Below are 19,354 nucleotides of genomic sequence, written 5' to 3'. Positions count from 1 at the left end.
AATGGTACTTTAGGTAATCTCACTGGCGTGCGTGTGTGTGTGTGTGTGTGTGTGTGTGTGTGTGTGTGTGTGTGTGTGTGTGTGTGTGTGTGTGTGTGTGTGTGTGTGTGTGTGTGTGTGTGTGTGCGTGCATGTATGCAAGTACATGCACATGTATCCTCTGATGTTTGCATGCTATCCCTGAGCCTTTTGTGTTCAAGGTTAGTGCACCTATCATTTATAATGTGCTCTTGCCAAAGACATTGTTGTTTTATTTGGGCTTATTTATATTCTGCTTTAATAGTGACAAATTTGATTTTAAATTAAAATTCTGAAAATCTATTTTAACAGGAATAGAACACTTATAGCTTAGCTGATTTATGGTATACATTTTATTTTATTTTATTTTATTTTATTTTGTCGGTCGTGGGGCATGAACTCTGGGCCCAGGTGCTGTCCCCCAGCTCTTCAGCTCAAGGATAGCACTCTAAACTTGAGCCACAGCACCACTTCTGGTTTTCTGGTGGACTTTCTCATGGACTTTGTTGCCTGGCTGGCTTCGAACTGCAATTCTCAGATCTCAGCCTACTGAGTACCTAGGATTACAGGTGTAACTACTGGTGCCCAGCTATGGTATACATTTTATAACAAATATGAACTTTATTTCTTTTTTTTGGGGGGGGGTCCAGTCGTGGGACCTGAACTCTGGGCCTGGGCGCTGTCCCTCAGCTCTTCAGCTCAAGGCTAGCGCTCTACCACTTGAGCCACAGCGCCACTTCCGGCTTTTTTCTTTTTTCTTATGTGGTGCTGAGGAATCGAACCCAGGGCTTCATGCATGCAAGGCAAGTGCTCTACCACTGAGCCACCTTCCCAGACCCTGATCTTTGTTTCTTTAAGTTTGTTTCAATGCTACTGTCTTGGTAACAGGCAAGAGTTTAACAAACAGAACCTCTTTGGCATTTAAGACTATTTTGTGTGATCCACAAAATATTTTTATTTTTAATAATCCATAGGAAAGATAGATGTTTCTAGCAACTTGAGAAACAATTAGAACATTGTGAGATGTTTAATAGCAAACTTGTCCCATAACACAAGTACCAGTACAATCATAATAAATAGCCTCCATCATTTTCTTGTACTGTAGCAATTCTAAATATTTTTTTTATCACTTCAAGATATTTTTGTATCTAAGCACCACTGTTCAGTTATTTCCAGGCTTCTGCCCCAAGAACTGGAGCTCTCTTAGTCTGGTTTGCTCCATATGTTCATAGAAATTCTATGATCTGTCTCTTAATCTCTCCTTTTACCAGCTAATTGACTAGGGCTCTTTGGGCAGCCTCTTGAAATTCCTCCTTGATATGCTCAAGAAGCTCCATTTTTCACTTTGAGTGACGATGCCACAGCTATGTCCTGTCTCTAGGGGGCACTGTGAATAATACATTTAGCTTACATCAGAACCAGCCATTGTGGCCAGATCAGTTCCAACAACCTGGTTCACTTCACTTCTCCCCCTGGGCTAAAAGCTCAGCATCAGAGTCTGAGAGTTTAATATCTTCTTATTGCTAACCTCTATCACTGCTGATCAAGTATAAAACAGAATAATTAATATGAACAGGTTGAGTACAAACATTTAAGGAACTTGCACTAGGAACACTGATGTGTGTGGGGATGGTGGTATTTGTGTGTGTGAGGTATGAAAGGAAAAAGAATTTTTCTCAACTCAGTAATGTAAGTAATCTCTTGTTAAAGAGTTTATAATACTTTCCTGAAATTTTAAAATAATTCAATAGATATTCTTTTTTTTAATTGTGAGAATACTGTACAGAGGGGTTACAATTACATGGGCAAGATAACGAGTACATTTCTTATCAAGCATTGTTGCCTCCTCTTTGTTTCCCCTTCCCATCCCTTCCCAGACTCCCCCCACATTCCCCCACCCGATCCTCCCTCCCCCATTGTTGCAATGGGATATTCTTATAGCATACATTTTATTGTTCTTTGAGTTTTTTTAGTTTACATGCTTAACATATAATATAGACACTGGACACTTTAAATCCAGCCAGTATACTAGTAGTGTGCTATCTCAGGCAATGATATATTTCCTTCTCAGAGAACACTCATGGGTCAGGGATATTATAACCTGCGGTACTTCTATGATTTGGCTAATGTCACAATATTAGTGTTAGCACCAGGATGAAAACCAAAGTTTGTGCCCACAACTACCATGGAACAGTGTCTCTCTTGATTGCTGTTTTAATCATCTTTTGAGTTTTTCCGGAACAAAGCTATATAATTTTATTTGGTTTCTAGATAAAATATGGTGAAGGAAGACAAAAACACTCACTTCCCTCCAGAAAGTACACATGTGGAAGACACCGTGGGAGAGGGCTCTGAGAAGAAGTAAGCCTATGAGTCTTATAGTGAAGTGGCCATTCATTGTTCTGAACCCACACTGCAACCCAGACACAGTGATAGGAAGAGGAGATAGGAGCAAATAAGGCTGACACTCCAAGAACTCAGGAACACAACAAATGACCTAGAGATCATTTGCTCCTTCATCTGATGGCAAGGACTCAAGAAATAGGCTTTAAGGACTGTGAAGACAGGAACAGCATCACAGAAGGTAGGCCTATATGGCAGGGGTAAATGACAGCAAGTTTCACTCAGCCTCCTTACAGGAAATACACAGTTCACTAGCAGAAGATGGGGAGTAAAAAGAGTTAGTAACTACTCGTCTGGAGTGGATTGCTGTAGACATTCTTCAGCCTGGGGGAAGACAGTCTATATTGTGAGATCTGGAGCCAAAGAATGGACAGAGAAAACAAATGGGAATGAACAATCTCTCCCTTAGTAGAAGGTCAAGAGTTTATAAGACACAGATAATAAGGCTGAAACATGCAGTTTGGAAATAGCATGTAGAACAGAGTCACAGCTGGGTGTTTTTCTGTGTTCAATATATATGATACCAAGGCAGCAGCCCTAAATGCAGCTGTGAAGTTCTTCTGGTAAGTACAGCCGGGAGATGGGTTTTCATCATAGCAAAGTGTGGTTGTTCTGCCATACTGGGTGAGATGATAAAATATGGATCAAGTTCATTCTAGGGGGTTATCTATATATCCATTGTTTTAACTTTGGCTAAAGGAATGCTCCCATGCCTAATCCAATGGAGGCAAGGAACAAGGCAATATAGGTGTGAGAATAAAAGACACTGTCTCCATTAAAGACACTGTCTCCATTAAAGACACTGTCTCCATTAAAGACACTGTCTCCATTAAAGAACCTGTTCTTTTGTGGGAGACACAAACACAGCTAAAGCCTGAACCATGATATTGTGAATGGATGATGGCGAATCAATGACAAGAAAATTAACTGAGTGGTTTCTTTAGGAGAAACAGGTCTTTTGAGGCAGCTACTTGCTGTGTTTGCTTTGAAAAGTCAGAATCTGTGCAAGTCTAAAAATGAGAGGAGAGATTGAGAACTAGTAATCTATTTAACATGCTTGGGTCTGAATCCATATCTGGCCAGACAAGTTCTTCAAGGCTATAATGCAAATATGAACATGTAGGCATTACAGTAGCAAGGTACTCTCTATCTTTGATATTGCATAGAATGTCATTGATCTAGTTTGTTTTTTTTCTTAGCATTAAAATCTCTTGGTTATAGTAGTGAATGGCCCTAGGCTACTTGCTGAGCTGTTGACCACTGTCTTAGATATGTGACAAGTACAGAGTAGTCCGTCACAGTCTTTGCACACACGTGACATTTACCTAAGATACACTGAGAGATCCTTATTTACAATTTATTTAGAAAAAAATCTAGCACAAAACTTATAGCACCATTAATCAAATTAAGGGCTTGTAATTTGTGTGCAGCAGAGAATCAAACAAAAATGATACCGTTAGACAATCTAGTTGGTTCCAGTTAAAGAAAACTCGATTTAAATAGTGTTTGAGGTAAAATAGCATTTTGTGTTGACCTTTTCAGTGGGGCTACTCAGCTCTAATATTAATATTATTGTTATACATTTATTAATTTCCTACTATTTTCCTTCAATTCACAATTAGAAATGCAACAGGAAATGAATACAAGTCCCTGGTTTAAGGCTCTTATACATCTGGACTCTGCATTTCATCTGTTAACACTAATTACAAAATTGTATGAGACAGCTAGATACTGCTGGAAAAGGGAAGGCTTTATGGGAAAGGGGCTATTTGAACTCAGTCACTGGACAACTTAGCAACTTAGCAAGAACCTGCCTCAAAATAATTTTTTTTTAAGTGTTGGGGATGTAAGTAAAAAAAGAAAAAAGAAAAAAAGAACAAACCCAACCCCTACATAATTCTGAAAGTTACCTGAAGTTTAGGTTCCCTGGATTAAAACGCTATTGAAGAGGTAGAAGTGTTGGATTAAGGAGGCTGTATGTGATAATCAAGAATAATTGCAGATCTCTTCCTGGAGGAAGTGGATGAAGGTGAGATTCAAAAGCTCAAGTCTGGATCTGCTAAGTGTTTCTGGGAGAAGCAAAATCCAGCAGCATCAAAGGATGTTTATTTTTAATTTATATTTTATTTTTATTAGTATTCTTGTAATAATAAGATAAATTCTACAAGGTTCTCATCATCTGATGCCTACAACAGTATGCTTTGTGGCACATAGTTTTATGACAAGTATGGAAGTTGTCATGACAAAGTACAGACCAAAAAAAAAAAAAAAATCCAGTAATGCTGAGTTAGCTAAGGTGACTTGTACAGTGTTATAAAGGAACTCATGAATTAAAAAGTTTTCTGTAAGGTTTATTTGATCCTATCACAGCAATGGAAAAGACCAACATAAAGTTTACCCAAATATCTATCCCTACATTAAGATGAAAAACATTAATCATCCTTAAAATATTGCAGAATGTAGAAATGATACTTTTCCAAGCATCATTCTTCTTGTGACCAGCATCACAAAAGAGTTTTGTTTTCAGTCATTCTCATGCATTTCTCTAGCATGAAAAGACAGTGAGTTAGTAATTGTCCCCTGCTTTCCACAGCCTGTCACCAACACATGACTGGTACCTTATGCACAATGAGCTCGTGGGTGCCATCTGGAAGAGTCCGGCCATCTTCCTGCATCAGGGGCACAAAGGAGAATCCAAACAACTTCTTCTCTCCTTTCTCCTTGGCTGTAAAGAGAAAGAATTGTCTGTTTATTAAAGCACATGCTTCCCTGTCTGTGTTCTAGAAGCATCAACATAAAGAAATTGGTCCCTTTTTCAGCCAAACCAGATACTTCTCATAGTGGTGAGTAACTTTCATGAGATGACAACTACCTAGTCTATAAGTTAAATTCTTTGTCTAATTTCTTTATGGAATTTGTTAACTAACATTATACTTAAAAAAAACACAACACAAAACCTGTGGATATACTGTTTCTTTTTGCATCGTACCCCTAGAAGGTACGGGCTTCTTATACATTTTATTTTCTTAGAGTGACCAAAACATAGGAGGTTCCCCATAAATATATGCTTCATAAAAGAATGACGAGTGAATGGGAAGTGTGATGGAAAAGAAATCTCTAAGTTCTGTCTTGAGCCATGAAAACTCTTCCTCAATATCTACATAGATGAGGCTAATGAGTCTTGTAAAAGTAACTTCTTTGCATTAAGTTAAGGGTGCTGATAAGCAATCCAAATTGAGAAGTATAGTTTAGCATGAGTTGACTGCAATACTCCAGATCCTGGACAGGGGACAATGAGGTTTTCTGATACTCAATAAAGGATAGTGGCTAGAAATGCTGAGAATCCTTAGCTGGTATGGAGGTCCTAGATGGTAAGCAATGTGCTTTGGATCTCTTTAATTACCAATTCAGCTCTTCTACTAAACTTCTTTTCTTCAAACATGGAGGAAGTGTTATTAACAAAATTTTGCTTGTTCAACTCCACTCTCTCCTAAACTCAGACATTCAGGGAGGAGTTTTCCATCACTGGAAACCTATTATGGGATGGATAGCTGTCCTTTCTCACACAGTTTTGTCAGTGGAGCAGCATTTGAATAGAAAAGTTCAATTCTGGGACAGGGAAACCTGAGCTACAGGAGTTCCATAGGGTGATTATGAAGATTAAACAAGAGGTTAGCAACACCTCAGCCTAACAATTGCTCCCAGCATCTCTCCACAGGGAAGTAGAGCCTCATGCAGGGAACAGTAATTTTGGCTGGCTGGCCTTAGATTCTGACTTAAGGACATCCCTGAAAATGGGATTTAAATGTGTTCTTTCACAAAGAAAAGGACTTTCTTTTAAAATCATGAATTTCAACTCCAGAGAGAAATGTAGAAAACATAGATGTTTCTTAAAGTCAAATAAAATCGTAGCAAAAATCACTAGGAAGAGATTTCACCACAAGGAGCTTTTGTGATTTAGAGGAGACCTACTTAGAAATAACTTTCTAATTTTGTTTATTTTCTTGGTATGTTTTACAATATTTAATTTAGAAATACAGAAAGGATGAAGATTTCATAGCAAATAAAATCAGCAAAGATAGGAAACAGAGCAATAGCTGCCCCAATTTTTTCTCCTGTTACAAAATAAAAAAAGGAAATTAAGTAAAGTGCATGGCCATTTGTCCTGAGATATTAGGCCAGGACAAATAGGTTGAATGTATTGATCCTCTTTTACTAATAAAATAACAAAAAATCAGTTTTCCATTAATCAGTAATGCTGTCTACTGCACACTCACACAGCTGTCCCCACTTTCAAACTCCATATCCATCATTCTAACTACCTCCTTGCAAATCCGTGGCCTCTTCACTCCTGTTTCCACTGTAATACTTCAATCTGGTTAAATCCAACTTCAGTTCACTCCATATCAAACTAGACCAATTCAGTTTAATGCACAGTCACTCCAGAGGTCCTTAGCTGGATAAACCATAGCTTTAATCTGGATTTTTTTTTCCCCTTGGTAGTTAATTGGAGCTAGGAGTCTCATGGAATTTTCTGCTGGGTTACCTTTGAAGTGTTATCCTCAGATCTCAGCCTCCTGAATAGTTAAGATTAAAAGTGTAAGTCATTAGAGCCCAGCTTTTATTTTTAAAAGGTACTTTCACAGAAAAATTGAGAAGAAGGCATAGAGATTTCCTATATACTCTATGCAGAGGCTTGCCTGCTACCAAAATCTCCAACCAGAGAAGTATATTTGTTAGAATTCATAAATTACAACGCGAAGGCCATAGTACAAATTTGAGTTCACATTTGGTGTTTTATGTTCTTTGGAACATAGATGTCTACAGATGGTTCTGGAACAACTGGTCCATAGATATGCATGTAGAAGAGATAAACCACAAAACTCCTAGAAGACCACACAGAGGAAAATCTAGATGACCCATTGTTTGGAAATAGCTTTTTACATTTACATTTACATTTACATAGCAGATCACTGACCCATATGTCTCTATTTCCCAAGTGCAGGTTTCTAAATTGCACCTTACTCAGTTGCCTATCTGAATGTATAACAGATATTAAATGTCTAAAATGGGGTGCTTGAGTCTGCTCCCCAGACTGATTATTCCTGTTGATTTCTACAAATATGCACATTACTGGGTCAAAATCCTGGGGTCACATTTGACTTCTCCTTTCACATCTTCTCTGTCAAATAATCAGTTACCCCATCAAACTGCTATCTAATGTATGCCACTTTGATATTTTAATTGAAGGGCTATGAAAATCGCCCAGATGATCTTCCTGTTCCCAATTGGCCCATTTTTAATTGGATAACCACACAGCAGCCAGATTTAACCTCACCCCAAATCCTTCAATGGCTCTCATTCTCATCCAAAGAAAATCCATAGTCCTCACCATGAAGTAAAAGATAATATAAGATCTGGCTCCTCTGATATCTCTCGGTCTCTTGCTATTCCTTGAGAATGTCAAGCATGTTTCAAGATTATGCCTTTTGCATTTATTGATCTCTGCCTAGACTATTCTCTCTCCACAGACCCCAATGGCCCAGGGCTTCACTTGTTTTATTCTGTTGCTCCCTCCTCAACTGTGGGATATATTCTAGGACTTCTAGTGGATGCCTGGATCTGCAGATAGCATCAAACACTATAATTTAACATATAAAGTACACATACTAAGAGATGAGCAATAATAACTTACAATTGATTTCAGCAACCTTTGGCTTCCCCTCCCCCCTTTGGCTTATTAAACTAAGAACTTTTACCTTTTGACCTAAAGGAAATACCTTATGGTTTCTTTCTAGCATATCTTATTTATCAGCATTTGGGGACCATTGGGAAGTAAAACAATGGTAAAGTGAACAGAAGCACTGTGATATCACAGCAGTCAATGTGATAACAGTGAATTACCAAGTGACAAACAGGCAGTTAGAACACAGGTATGCCAGAAAAGGGAATGATTTATGACTTGGGTGAGACAGAGTGGGACAGTGTGAGATTTTATTATACTACTCACAAAGGCATGCAATTGACAATTTATGAATTGTTAATTCTGGAATTTTTCATTAAATATTTCTATACTGTGGTTGAATTAAGTAACTGAAACTATGAAAAGCAAAACTGCCAATAATGGGAGGCTACTCTATTAAGTTTTATTTGCTTATTTGCCAGTCCACTCTATGGAGTAGAAGCTCTGTGAAACATGTACATCTCCAGCACCCAGGAAAGGGGTTGGCACACAGTGGGTGTTCAGTACATTTCATGAATAAATGTTTGTAAACAAATATATGTGCACATAAAATGATCTCATTGATATTTGTAGTTTATAGGATTATGGGGATTTTTCCTCTTTTCTTTATGATTTGCTATTTCTTTTGAATTTTAACAATGAATATAAGAAAAAACCCTGTGAATAATGTTTGAAGTATGAGAGGACACAGATTTAACTGAAAATGTCCTTTGTTCTGCTTTCCAAGTTTGAATTATAATAATTTTCTCCAAATGCTTTTTTTCCTTTCCTTAGTATTTCACTTTTATTTTCTTTTTTTAAATGTTAAAGCCCAAAGTTTATATGACAGTTCAAGTGAGAATTTATAACAAAAACATGTAGAAGGCCTCCACAGTGGCCCATTCCAAATCCTTTATGCAAAACTCTTCTGGAAATTTGGAAGACTAGTAAGACCTTGGTAGCTGTCTTCCTATATTCTGAAACATGCACAAAATGTAAAATTTATGGAGTTCTCTGAGCCACTTCTATTCTATCCTTCTAGCCATATTCTAGCCATATTCTATCTTTCTGCTCATGGACAGAGTCCTCCTCTATTTGACTCTTAAGTGAATTATACTATCCTTATAGTGAGGTGACTGCATAGCTCTTGACAATGTCTTCTTCCTTCCAGAATGAAGAAGAGCCAGTTGCTTCTCCAATTATGCGATTCTTTCCTGTCTCTTGTCTGTCATTCTGCTATCAAAACAAAAATCACCAGCACCTTCTCTATTCATGGTGTACCCTCTGGTACATGTCTAATGCTTCTGGGATTCTGGAACTATCAGAAGATCCTTGATGTGGAATTGGTGGAAACGGGGAGTGGAGACTGGAGAGAATGGTAATGAGTGCAAAAGAATTAAAATAGAGAAATCAAGAAATGTCAACTTTATGGATAGAGATGTCCAAATGGACAAATCTTGTAATATTTTCATGTCTTGAGTAGATTAATTCTATAACATGTGGCAATTACTTCATTTTATATCCAAGACCTTTTACAGGTGACATCATTTGATTCTCATTTTAATATCAACTCAATATTATGGATTCAGGAAAACCAGATGTATCTAAGCTTGATAAAGGCTTTCCTAGTAGATTCTCATGTCCATAAAATTCCAGACTGGTCAGGGTTGTCCCAAACCACCAGAAACAATGCAGTTCTTAATTCTGTATCTTCCCTTTCTGTCTAATCTGTTTAGACTCTAAGTGACACAGCTGAGTATCTTTGTAAAATCAATCAATCTTTGGAGAACATATGGGCAGAACACATAGGCTTCCTATAGGTTTTTCCTCCTTCTTTCTCCTTCCTCAGTTTCTATGTTGGTTGCTAGCTCTTCTAGGAATGAGCTCATCCCTCCCAGGATTCCTTTTTGCCTGCATTCTTCCTTCCAGAGGTCTCTCATTTATTCCTCTTTATATCAGCTCATATGGGTAGTCCAGCTCAGTATAATACAGTGCCCCAACACAACAAAGTCACAGAATCAAATTACCACATACTTACTGGAACAATGCCGGAACTCAAAGCGGATATGTGCGCCCCTAAATTTATCCACAGGAATAGGAAGTTTCAGTAGTTCAGACCACCTGGGACTGTTGTTGTGGTAAAGCACAAAGGAGTGATACTCACTAGCTGGTGGCTCTCCAGAGCCAAAGGAGATAAAATCCTAATAAAGCAAACAGGCAGGTTAGAGACAGCTTCATTGGAAGATTCTTTCAAAAGCTACAGAGCAATCACTGCACTCATCTGCCAGTTTTCCAGCTAGCACCTCGTGGAAATACCTCCCCTTCTTTATATTTGTTCCTGACTAGTGGGGCTATATCTGTTTGATTAGGCTGTTGGTCTCTAAGAGAAGGCTGTGCTAAACGAGAGCTCTGGTGACACATGGGCGATGGACATCACATTGGGAGTTCAACTCTGCAGCAAATTCCCAACCTGTTGGAGTCAAAAGCCTATTGTATGACTCAGTGGGTGAGGCATGAGGCCACAGACTCAGTCCTCTCATAGGAGCTAGTGCGCGCGCACACACACACACACACACACACACACACACACACACTCACTCACTCACTCACTCACTTCTCCACCGAAAGGGGCTTACAGATAATTACTTCTTCCATAAAGAACATTGCTGCTGTTGTCCCAGTCAGGGAAGTAATACTACGCTTTGTTTTTGCAAAAATAGTGCAGAGGATTAAATATAACAGATTTTCACTTAACTGCTAGATAAAAAGTATTCTCTATCAAAGAATGGTAGATAAAAGAATCAAATGGCATAAAACATTGCATTTCAGAGATAACCACTAAGAGGAAATTAAGATGTAAACACCTTTTCATTTTCTAATTTCTTTTCCATGAAACACTTGAACTTAGAAGAAATACCACACAGAGGTAAGGAAGGAAATATGATACAGATGAAATTAATAGAATATATTGAAAAAGAAGTGAAGGCAGTGATGTAGTACTGATTTATTTTATTTTTGAATGAACAGTGCAACGTACCTTTAAGGTCTGGCCACCACTATCTACGATGAACATGGTCACCTCCACATTTCTGGCCACACTCTTCCCACCTTTCTCAAATTCTCCCCTTTCTATGGTAATATATAAATCATTCCTCATTTCACCTGTTAGGAAAGAAAAAGTAAAACCATGTTATATATGGATGATATATATATATATATATATATATATATATATATATATATATGAAATGTAAAAAAGTACTCTATAGAGAGACATTAGTTTACAAAATATACTGCTACTTTATAAAAGTACATTTATACTTTTATAAAAGGGTAATCACCCTCACTGCCAATAGCCCAGAAGAATAAAAGGCAGCCAGGCCTTTCAGTACTTTTCATCCACTTCAGTACTGAAATGTGCATTTAGGAGGAGAACATGGGCACTGAGAAGGATGGTGTTGTTAAGTTTCGTGGTTTTTCAATATTTCCCTCGTTTCATTTATGAGGTGTGATTACAAAATGACAGCCTAGCAGAGGTGGCTCACACAAACCAGTATTACGACTGCATAGTCAGAGCACTTCACAGGAGAAGAAATTCCTAAATGGAATAAAATGACAAGACTGCATAGAGTACAATTACAATTTAAATCTTTCCCCAAACTCATGAACAAAATGATCTCACTGCCGGAAAAATCCAGATTACTGCTTTATGAACACAGATTTAGAATAATTCAGCCACACAGACAAACTCAACTTTGTATTTTATACTATCAAACTGTAGAACAATTAAGAAGGGCCCTAGATTCAAACTGACATTTTCTAGGCACATAAACCATCTATACTTTCACTGTTGGTGATTTATACGAACTGAATGCCTTTTAATCTTATGCCTTTCTTGGTACTGCAAGAAGGTTAAAAGAGAAAAGGAAAATTGGATGGCAACTAAAACACTTAGGGAAATGGGTTGAGAGAACTCTCTTGCTTCTGCTGTAAGAACTAAATAGCAAAGGGAGGAAAGAGGTAAATAATTAAGGGGTGTGATGCTCCTAGGAGGTTTTTGAAGGTAAGTTTTGGTGAAATGGCACAGTTGAATTTATTTTTATTTAATACAGTTTTCACACATTTGAAGTAAAAAAAGTTAATGTGTGTGTGTGTGTATGTGTGTGTGTGTGTTCAGTGCGCACACGCGCACGCACTGCTACCTGAACTAAGAACTTGGGTGCTGTCTCTGAGCTTATTTGCAAGGCTAACGCTTTACCACTTGAACCACAGCTCTACTTCTGGCTTTGTGTGTGTGTGTGTGTGTGTGTGTGGTTAACTGTAGGTAAGAGTCTCATGGACTCTCCTGGCTTGGCTGTCATTCAATTGTGATCCTCAGATCTCAGACTCCCTAGTAGTTAGGGTTAAGGTGTGAGTTACGGGTGCCTGGCTTAGTATTATTTTTCTGAGACACATTTTTACCATTTAGCTCAAATTAATTGGCCTCAACTTGTGATCCTCCTGCTTAAGCTACTCCAGTGCTGGGATGACAGGTATGAACCACTGTGCCCTACTTTCTTTGTTTTCTAATGAAAGAACAAAAGAACCAGAAGAAAGAGGAAGGGGAAGAAGAGGAGGAAGAAGAAGAGAAGGAAGAGGAAAAACAGAAAGAAGGAGGAGAAGGAAGAGGAGAAGGAGGAGGAGAAGGAAAGACGAAGAGGAAGAGGAGGAGGAGGAGGAGGAGGAGGAGGAGGAGGAGGAGGAGGAGGAGGAGGAGGAGGAGGAGGAGAAGAAGAAGAAGAAGAAGAAGAAGAAGAAGAAGAAGAAGAAGAAGAAGAAGAAGAAGAAGAAGAAGAAGAAGCAGAAGAAGAAGAAGATCATAGGGCTCTCCAGTATACTTAATCTTCTTTTTCCTCTACAAAGATGATACTGTTCCCAGATGAGCAGTGCTAGCTATGAAACAGATGGTCAAATAAAACGGACAAACTGAGTAAGTTCTAAAAAGAATTAGAATTTCCTGCTAATATTAAATCTTAACCCTTTAAAACAAACAGTGGGAATAACTGATACAGAGACCTCTTGAGTTTCACTATTCTTTTATAATTCATAAAAACCAACTTGGTAAAGCTATCCCCAAAGGCTATCTCATCATAGGTCAGCCAGAATAAGGAGCTCTAGGTTGTAGTTATCTCTGCTACTGTTACTCTGTGATGGGAGTCTAGACAGGACAACTGGGAGCTCTGGGTTTCTGTGTTACTGTCACGGGAGCTGAGGTTGGACATGGCGGTACATGCCTGTAATCCTAGCTATGCAGAACACACATGTAGGAGGCATGTGGGTTGCGGTTATCCCAGGCCAAGATGCTAGTATGACCCTAAGTGGGTGTGATGTGGCATGGCTGTTGTCAAGCTATGACAAGGGCTTGCTGAGCAAGAATAAGGCCCTGAGTTTAAATCCCAGTCTGGGGGTAAGGTGGGGAGATGTCGAGGGAAGTTGAATAAAGACAGAGAAGGGGAAAGAAGAGGTGATAGGAGGACAAGGTGACTGTGAGTTAGATTACATTGGTTCTATGACTTACAAAAGAACCTGGAAATCGATTGATACATTAGACTATCGTATACAGATGATATTGAATATAGATTAATCTTCTACTTCTTAACTCAAAATTCCTGTGAGCCCCTATAACTTTTGCAAGTTTTTGTTAGAGTAAAACACAATTGCTTTGAACAGAGAACTCACGATGAAAAGAACATTTCTCCTGGGCGACACTCCGCAGATGCCTCTCCCCAGGAACTTTGCAGCTTGCTATGTTCCAGTACTACAACGTGCCACTTTTTGCCAAAATATGCAGAAGGATAAAGTTGACACAAGTGCTAATTAAAATCAATGCACTTGAGGAGCTCTGGAGAAAACTAATAAGCCCAAATGGTGTTAGGAAAGCATCACGGGTAATTAAGGGAAAAACCATAAAATGAGTATGAAATGGAGTCACAGCACCAATGTGAAGAAGCTCTTTTTTTTTCCTGACAATGTTTATTAACACCTCATACCTCTCAAATTCATGACTCTGGAAATTTGTGGTGCGCAACCCTCTCCTCTCATTAGCAGTCTTGCTCACTGAGAAGCCTGTACATGTACGCAGGCTTCTCTAAGAACTGTAGCAAAGATAAAGCCAGAGCAGTGCAAAAAAGTCAAAGCAGTTCAGTGACTACAGTCAAAAGGGTCAATTAATGGCTTGACTGAAATGGGTAAGAGGTTTCCATCAAGAGACAAAAAAAACTCCATCCTTGACATTGTCTTAAGAGTGCTTTAGCTGAGTGCCGGTGGCTCATGCCTGTAAGACTAGCTACTCAGGAGGCTGAGATCTGAGGATCATGATTCAAAGTCAGCCTCGGCAGGAAAGTCTGTGAAACTCCTATCTCCAAATAGCCACCAGAAAACTGTAAGTAGTGCTGTGCCTTAAAGTGGCAGGGCACTATCCTTGAGTGAAAATGCTCAGGGACAGCATTCAGGTCCTGAGTTCAAGCCCACTACCAACAACAACAACAACAAAAAAAGAAGAAGAATGCTTTTAAATATAGGCATAGAGTAAGCCATTACCACATCACATAAACCACTGAACAGAGCCACAGGGGCAGTCCAGTACTTATCTGAGCATTTATTAAGGATCATGAAACAGGAGCTAAATGTTCCTTAAATCAACAAACAAGAGAACATATTCAAATAACAGTTTTTATTTCTCTGTGTGAACTACTATTGGTAATGATAATGATGATGATGATGATGATGATGACGATGATGATGATGATGATGATGATGATGATGATGATGGTGGCTGAAAATCTGAACTGTCTGAAAATCTGAACTTGTGTGTGTGTGTGTGTGTGTGTGTGTGTGTGTGTGTGTGTGTGTGTGTGTGTGTGTAATACTATGATTTGCACTCAAGGCTTGGTGTTTGCTAGCTACCCTGCTAGCATCTGAAAATCTGAAGCTTTCTGAGTAAGGAATAGAAAACTCAGAAAATTTAAGATTTCAGGACAGTGTGTGGTATCTCATACCTGCAATCCTGGGAGGTGGAGATGGGAGAAATGTGGTTCAAAAGTCAGCCTGAGCAAATAAAAAGTTATTGAGATATTATCTCAAAAACACTTGTAATCCCAACTACTACATGGGTGTGTGTTCAGGGACAAAAGCAAAAGGCTCTATGTAAAATACAACTAAAGCAAAAAGGGTTGGAGACATGTCTCAAGTGGTAGACTGCTTGCTATGTAAAGAGCAGAGCTTAAACTGTAGTACTGAAGAAAAAAAAAGGAAAAAGATTTCTGAACTTTTCAGATTTCAGACTTTCATGTTAACAGATGTTCAACTAGTAAAGTCCATGCATATATTCCAAAAATCTATAAAACTCTGGAATCTGACACATTTCTGGTCCATATCATTTCAGACAAAGGAGATGCAACCAGGAGTGGTAGTCTGTGCAGTGTACTTTACTAAATGTTTGCAAAGGTCCTTTGCAAAGTGTTAAAAGTAGACTAATATGTCCAAGGTACTATCAGCAACCTCACTTTACTTATGAAAAAAATGTAATTCAACTGAGTGAGAAGATCAATCAAACAAGTGAGTGCAATTCAGTCTTCATCACCACAAGTGACTCCAATAAGGAAGGTATTATTAGCCCTATCTATGATGTATTAATCAAACTAGTCTTGAAGTACTGATTGAGTCCCAGGGACCTCTTTAGAGGGTAGAAATGGACACAAATGGAATCAAGACCATAAGTAAAGGTGAGAAAGACCTTGGAACCCATCACAAGAGAGATGTGAAAGATAAGGCTAAATGAATTCAAAAACTTGAAATTCTAAGCCAAAAAAAAATCGATGAGTAAAAGACAGGGGGATCTAATGCAAAAGAGATCATTTTTAGAAGTGATGTGATGATTGTGTGTGTACTTGTTCATGATAAATATTCAAGTGTGAATTGGAAGATCATCATAAGAGACCTTGAGGAGGAAATTAATACTCAGAACACAAGATTGGATTGAACAGTCCTTCATGTATATGGTAGACAGAATACTCCCAGTGAGTATGTCACATTACAGAGAGAGAGAAAGTTTGCAGATGAGACTAAATTAAGGATCTTGAGATAAGACTTCTCTGGGCTCATCAGGTTTGGGTCTGATACAATCATAAAGGTTCCTGAAAAAGGGAGATTGAGGGATCAGAATTTGAGAAGGGGATGTGGTGAGGGAAATTGATTGGAATGATGGGGGACCATGAGCTACAAAGTATAGACAACCTTCAGAAGCTAGAAAACCTAAGGAATGAGATTCCCCTTAGTACCATCAGATTCTCCCTTAGTACCATTCAGCCCTGCTGAATTTCTTTAGCCTACTTTAGCTTGATGAGATGTGAATGACTGCTCTCTGGAACTGTAATAAAATCCATTCATGTTGTTTTAAGCCACTTCAATTATGGCACCAGAAGAACTGATACAGCATGCCTTCCACTACTTCCTAACACCTTCAGGGAGGAGGCATAAAGAGAAGATTCATCTGGATGGGCTGTAATATTAACTGATGATATGCTGTACTTCTCACACAGAGCAAATGTGAATAATACCTAGCAATGCCATTTTCTCCATTTTCTGTTGGTTCATCTCTTCTTTATTTTGTTTGGTTTTGTTTAGGAGAGTATTTTCTAAATTTTAGAGAGCACTTTCTAAGTTTCTGCTTGGGACAATCAAATATACAAGGAGGACAGACAGAACAGCCCTTATGATGGGTTTTTCAGGTTTACATAGAGGCAAGAGCAGGAATGGCTATGGCTCCTGATTGCCTATGAGACTCCTCATATGGGGTAACACATGGTGATTGGGAAGGGCCAGATGGGGAAATATCTATATCCTGTGTAACAAAGGCTAAGAACTTCTTAATGTGGGAAGTACTACCTTCTTCACTGGTCTGATCTGAGCCTGAAATACAACATCATGGTGATGTGGGAGAAATTTATTTAGCCGCTCTTCAGTTACTGTGGCCTGTACTGGTTTGAAAGAACCCGTTTCTTGGTGAGATCAAGTGTAAACTAAGTGTTTTTCCCTTATCAGATGCAGAGGCTCAGTGATTCAGTCTGAACTTGGATGGGATTTGGTTATAGTTAGGATTTATGGAAGATTAAATCATACCATGCTAATTCCAACTTACTTTCTTCAAAAGAAAGATTATATCTGGATTAATTTGATCTCGTGATGTGTACTTCTCTGTCAGTAAATCATAAGAATAACACAGGTTTAAAAGAATGAAATGGCTTGCTGTTTTAAGCATGAGGCAAGCATATCTACAATATTCTTAACTCAGCCCTGTAAATCAAAACCACCATGTAGTCAAATTACTTTCAAAATAAATTTAAATCAATCTTGAGGTCAGTTATCAAAACTGGTTTGCATATTTCAAACCCTTCCTTCTCTACATTATTCTACCATTTTTACTGAATTCTTTTTTTAGGGTTACAAGCTTCAAAGACATGCAAAAAACACCAGAAGGCCAAAATGCTGGGTTCCCCAATAGAGTGACAATTTAACCATTTGCTCTGTGGGAAGAACACTCTGGGGGGAACAGTATAGACAGAGAGAAGATGAAGCAGGTAGATCATGCTAAAGACAAATATAAAGCTTTTCCTAGAACCATAAAGTCGAGAGAGTTAGAAAAAGTATTCAAGGTATGGAGGAGACAGACCTTCTGTGACCTTCCAGACACATAAGTCAAATGTGTTCCAGAATGTCTGGTGGATAGAAATGTAGACCTTCCTGATACTTAGCAGTGGGCCAGACCTGCCGTGCACAGAGTCTGTTAAGACATTTAGGGCTAGGCTGTCCAATACAGTAACTGCTGCCACAGAGGCAATGAAGTCTTTGAGAGGTGACTTGGCTACAAAGGGCTATGCTGTCAATGTGCAAAGATTTCAAAGACTAAGGCTGAATAATAAGGAAATTCCTTAGCCATTTTTTATTTGAACTATTGCAATGAAAATATTTTGGATGTACTGGGTTAAATAACATATTCTGCTACAATGTGTTTCCTATCTTTGTCTTCCTTTGTAAAAAGTGGCTACTAGGCTATTTTAAATCACATTTATGGCTCCCTTTACATTTTTTAAGGAAGGGAACAGATGTGAATCTTTGCTGCTCTCACAGGCTCACAGACTAGACCATGAAATTCCTCCCACACTTATTATCTGGCTGGTAGGTCACAGTGGTAAAGCTTCTGTGAAAATGTCTTTGCTTAGTTGGAAATAGACACCCTAAGAAATAAAGCACTGAATGATCAGCCCTTGACTCCCAGAAGGCTCGAGGATTTCACAGTGGCTCCAACAGCACAAAAGCACATTTCTTTACACAAGGTGATAAGAGATCCACCTGTATAATAGCAAGACCAGGGAAAATTCCTATTGCCATGTCTTCTCATTTCAAAAGGAACCAGGGATTGATTATGACTGCAGATCTTTAAAAACACCTTTGTGTGTGTGTGTTCCAGTCTGGTTAAGAGCACAGAGAATTCCTTTCGTAGTGAAGGAGTATGTGCGAAGAAATTTGGTACTCTGGTCACTGGTCCTGACCCTATCAGAGCACTATAGATGCAAACGAGCTCTGAAGGACACGTCTAGAAAATGGAAAGAAGAAATCAGGCTGGCAGCCTGTCAAGGTAACATTGTGATCAAAATATTCACAACATTTTCTCCTTGAAGCATTTAACTCAAGTTTGCACTAAGCCACTGGTGAGAATTAACCTACAGGTCTGAAAATATCAAGGGAAAAATGAATGATGACTACGTATTTCCCAGTATAAAAATTCCAGGGACTTTTCAAGTTGTTTCCAACTCTTAAGTAAATTTTCACATCTTTTTTTTTTCCATTCAATTTGGAAGATTGAGAAGTCAAAGGAGAAAAGGGGGAAAGAAAGGAACAAACGTGCCTTTAAAGAACCCTCTTGCAGTCCTCAGCAAGGCATCTATATGTAGAAAGGCTGTTTCTGAGGTTAGAGTGGACCCCTGTCTTTGTTTTACCCTGCAGTGTCAGGATGGGACAGAAACATGCCTTATTCCCCAGAAAGTTCATTTCCATCATTAAACCTAGACAAAAGCTGCCTGCGTCTAGTACCTCCCAGACAATTATTCAGCCAGTGAAGTGTCATCTTGTTTTATATTTTTCCATTTCTCAATGACACTGCCCAGAGATGAA

The 19,354-nt window shown here is 38.6% G+C and overlaps 1 protein-coding gene across 4 annotated transcripts in view; it reads right to left on the bottom strand.

Annotated features, from left to right (window-relative positions):
• Positions 1–19,354, bottom strand: part of Dock4 (dedicator of cytokinesis 4) — a 431,845-nt gene that overhangs the window by 131,015 nt on the left and 281,476 nt on the right. For all 4 annotated transcript variants that reach the window (XM_069996180.1, XM_069996183.1, XM_069996182.1 and 1 more), the window contains exons 14-16: positions 11,181–11,305; positions 10,182–10,344; positions 5,040–5,146 (exon numbers count right to left, since the gene is read on the bottom strand). In XM_069996180.1, coding sequence (XP_069852281.1) covers positions 5,040–5,146; positions 10,182–10,344; positions 11,181–11,305 — 395 coding nt within the window. The remainder of the gene's footprint in view (positions 1–5,039; positions 5,147–10,181; positions 10,345–11,180; positions 11,306–19,354) is intronic.

The sequence above is a fragment of the Dipodomys merriami genome, unplaced genomic scaffold (assembly GCF_024711535.1).
Source record: "Dipodomys merriami isolate MVZ:Mamm:240054 unplaced genomic scaffold, mDipMer1.0.p SCAF_5, whole genome shotgun sequence".
Classification (NCBI taxonomy): domain Eukaryota; kingdom Metazoa; phylum Chordata; class Mammalia; order Rodentia; family Heteromyidae; genus Dipodomys; species Dipodomys merriami.
Note: the sequence above shows the minus strand (reverse complement) of the source record. Positions and strands in the feature narration are given on the sequence as shown.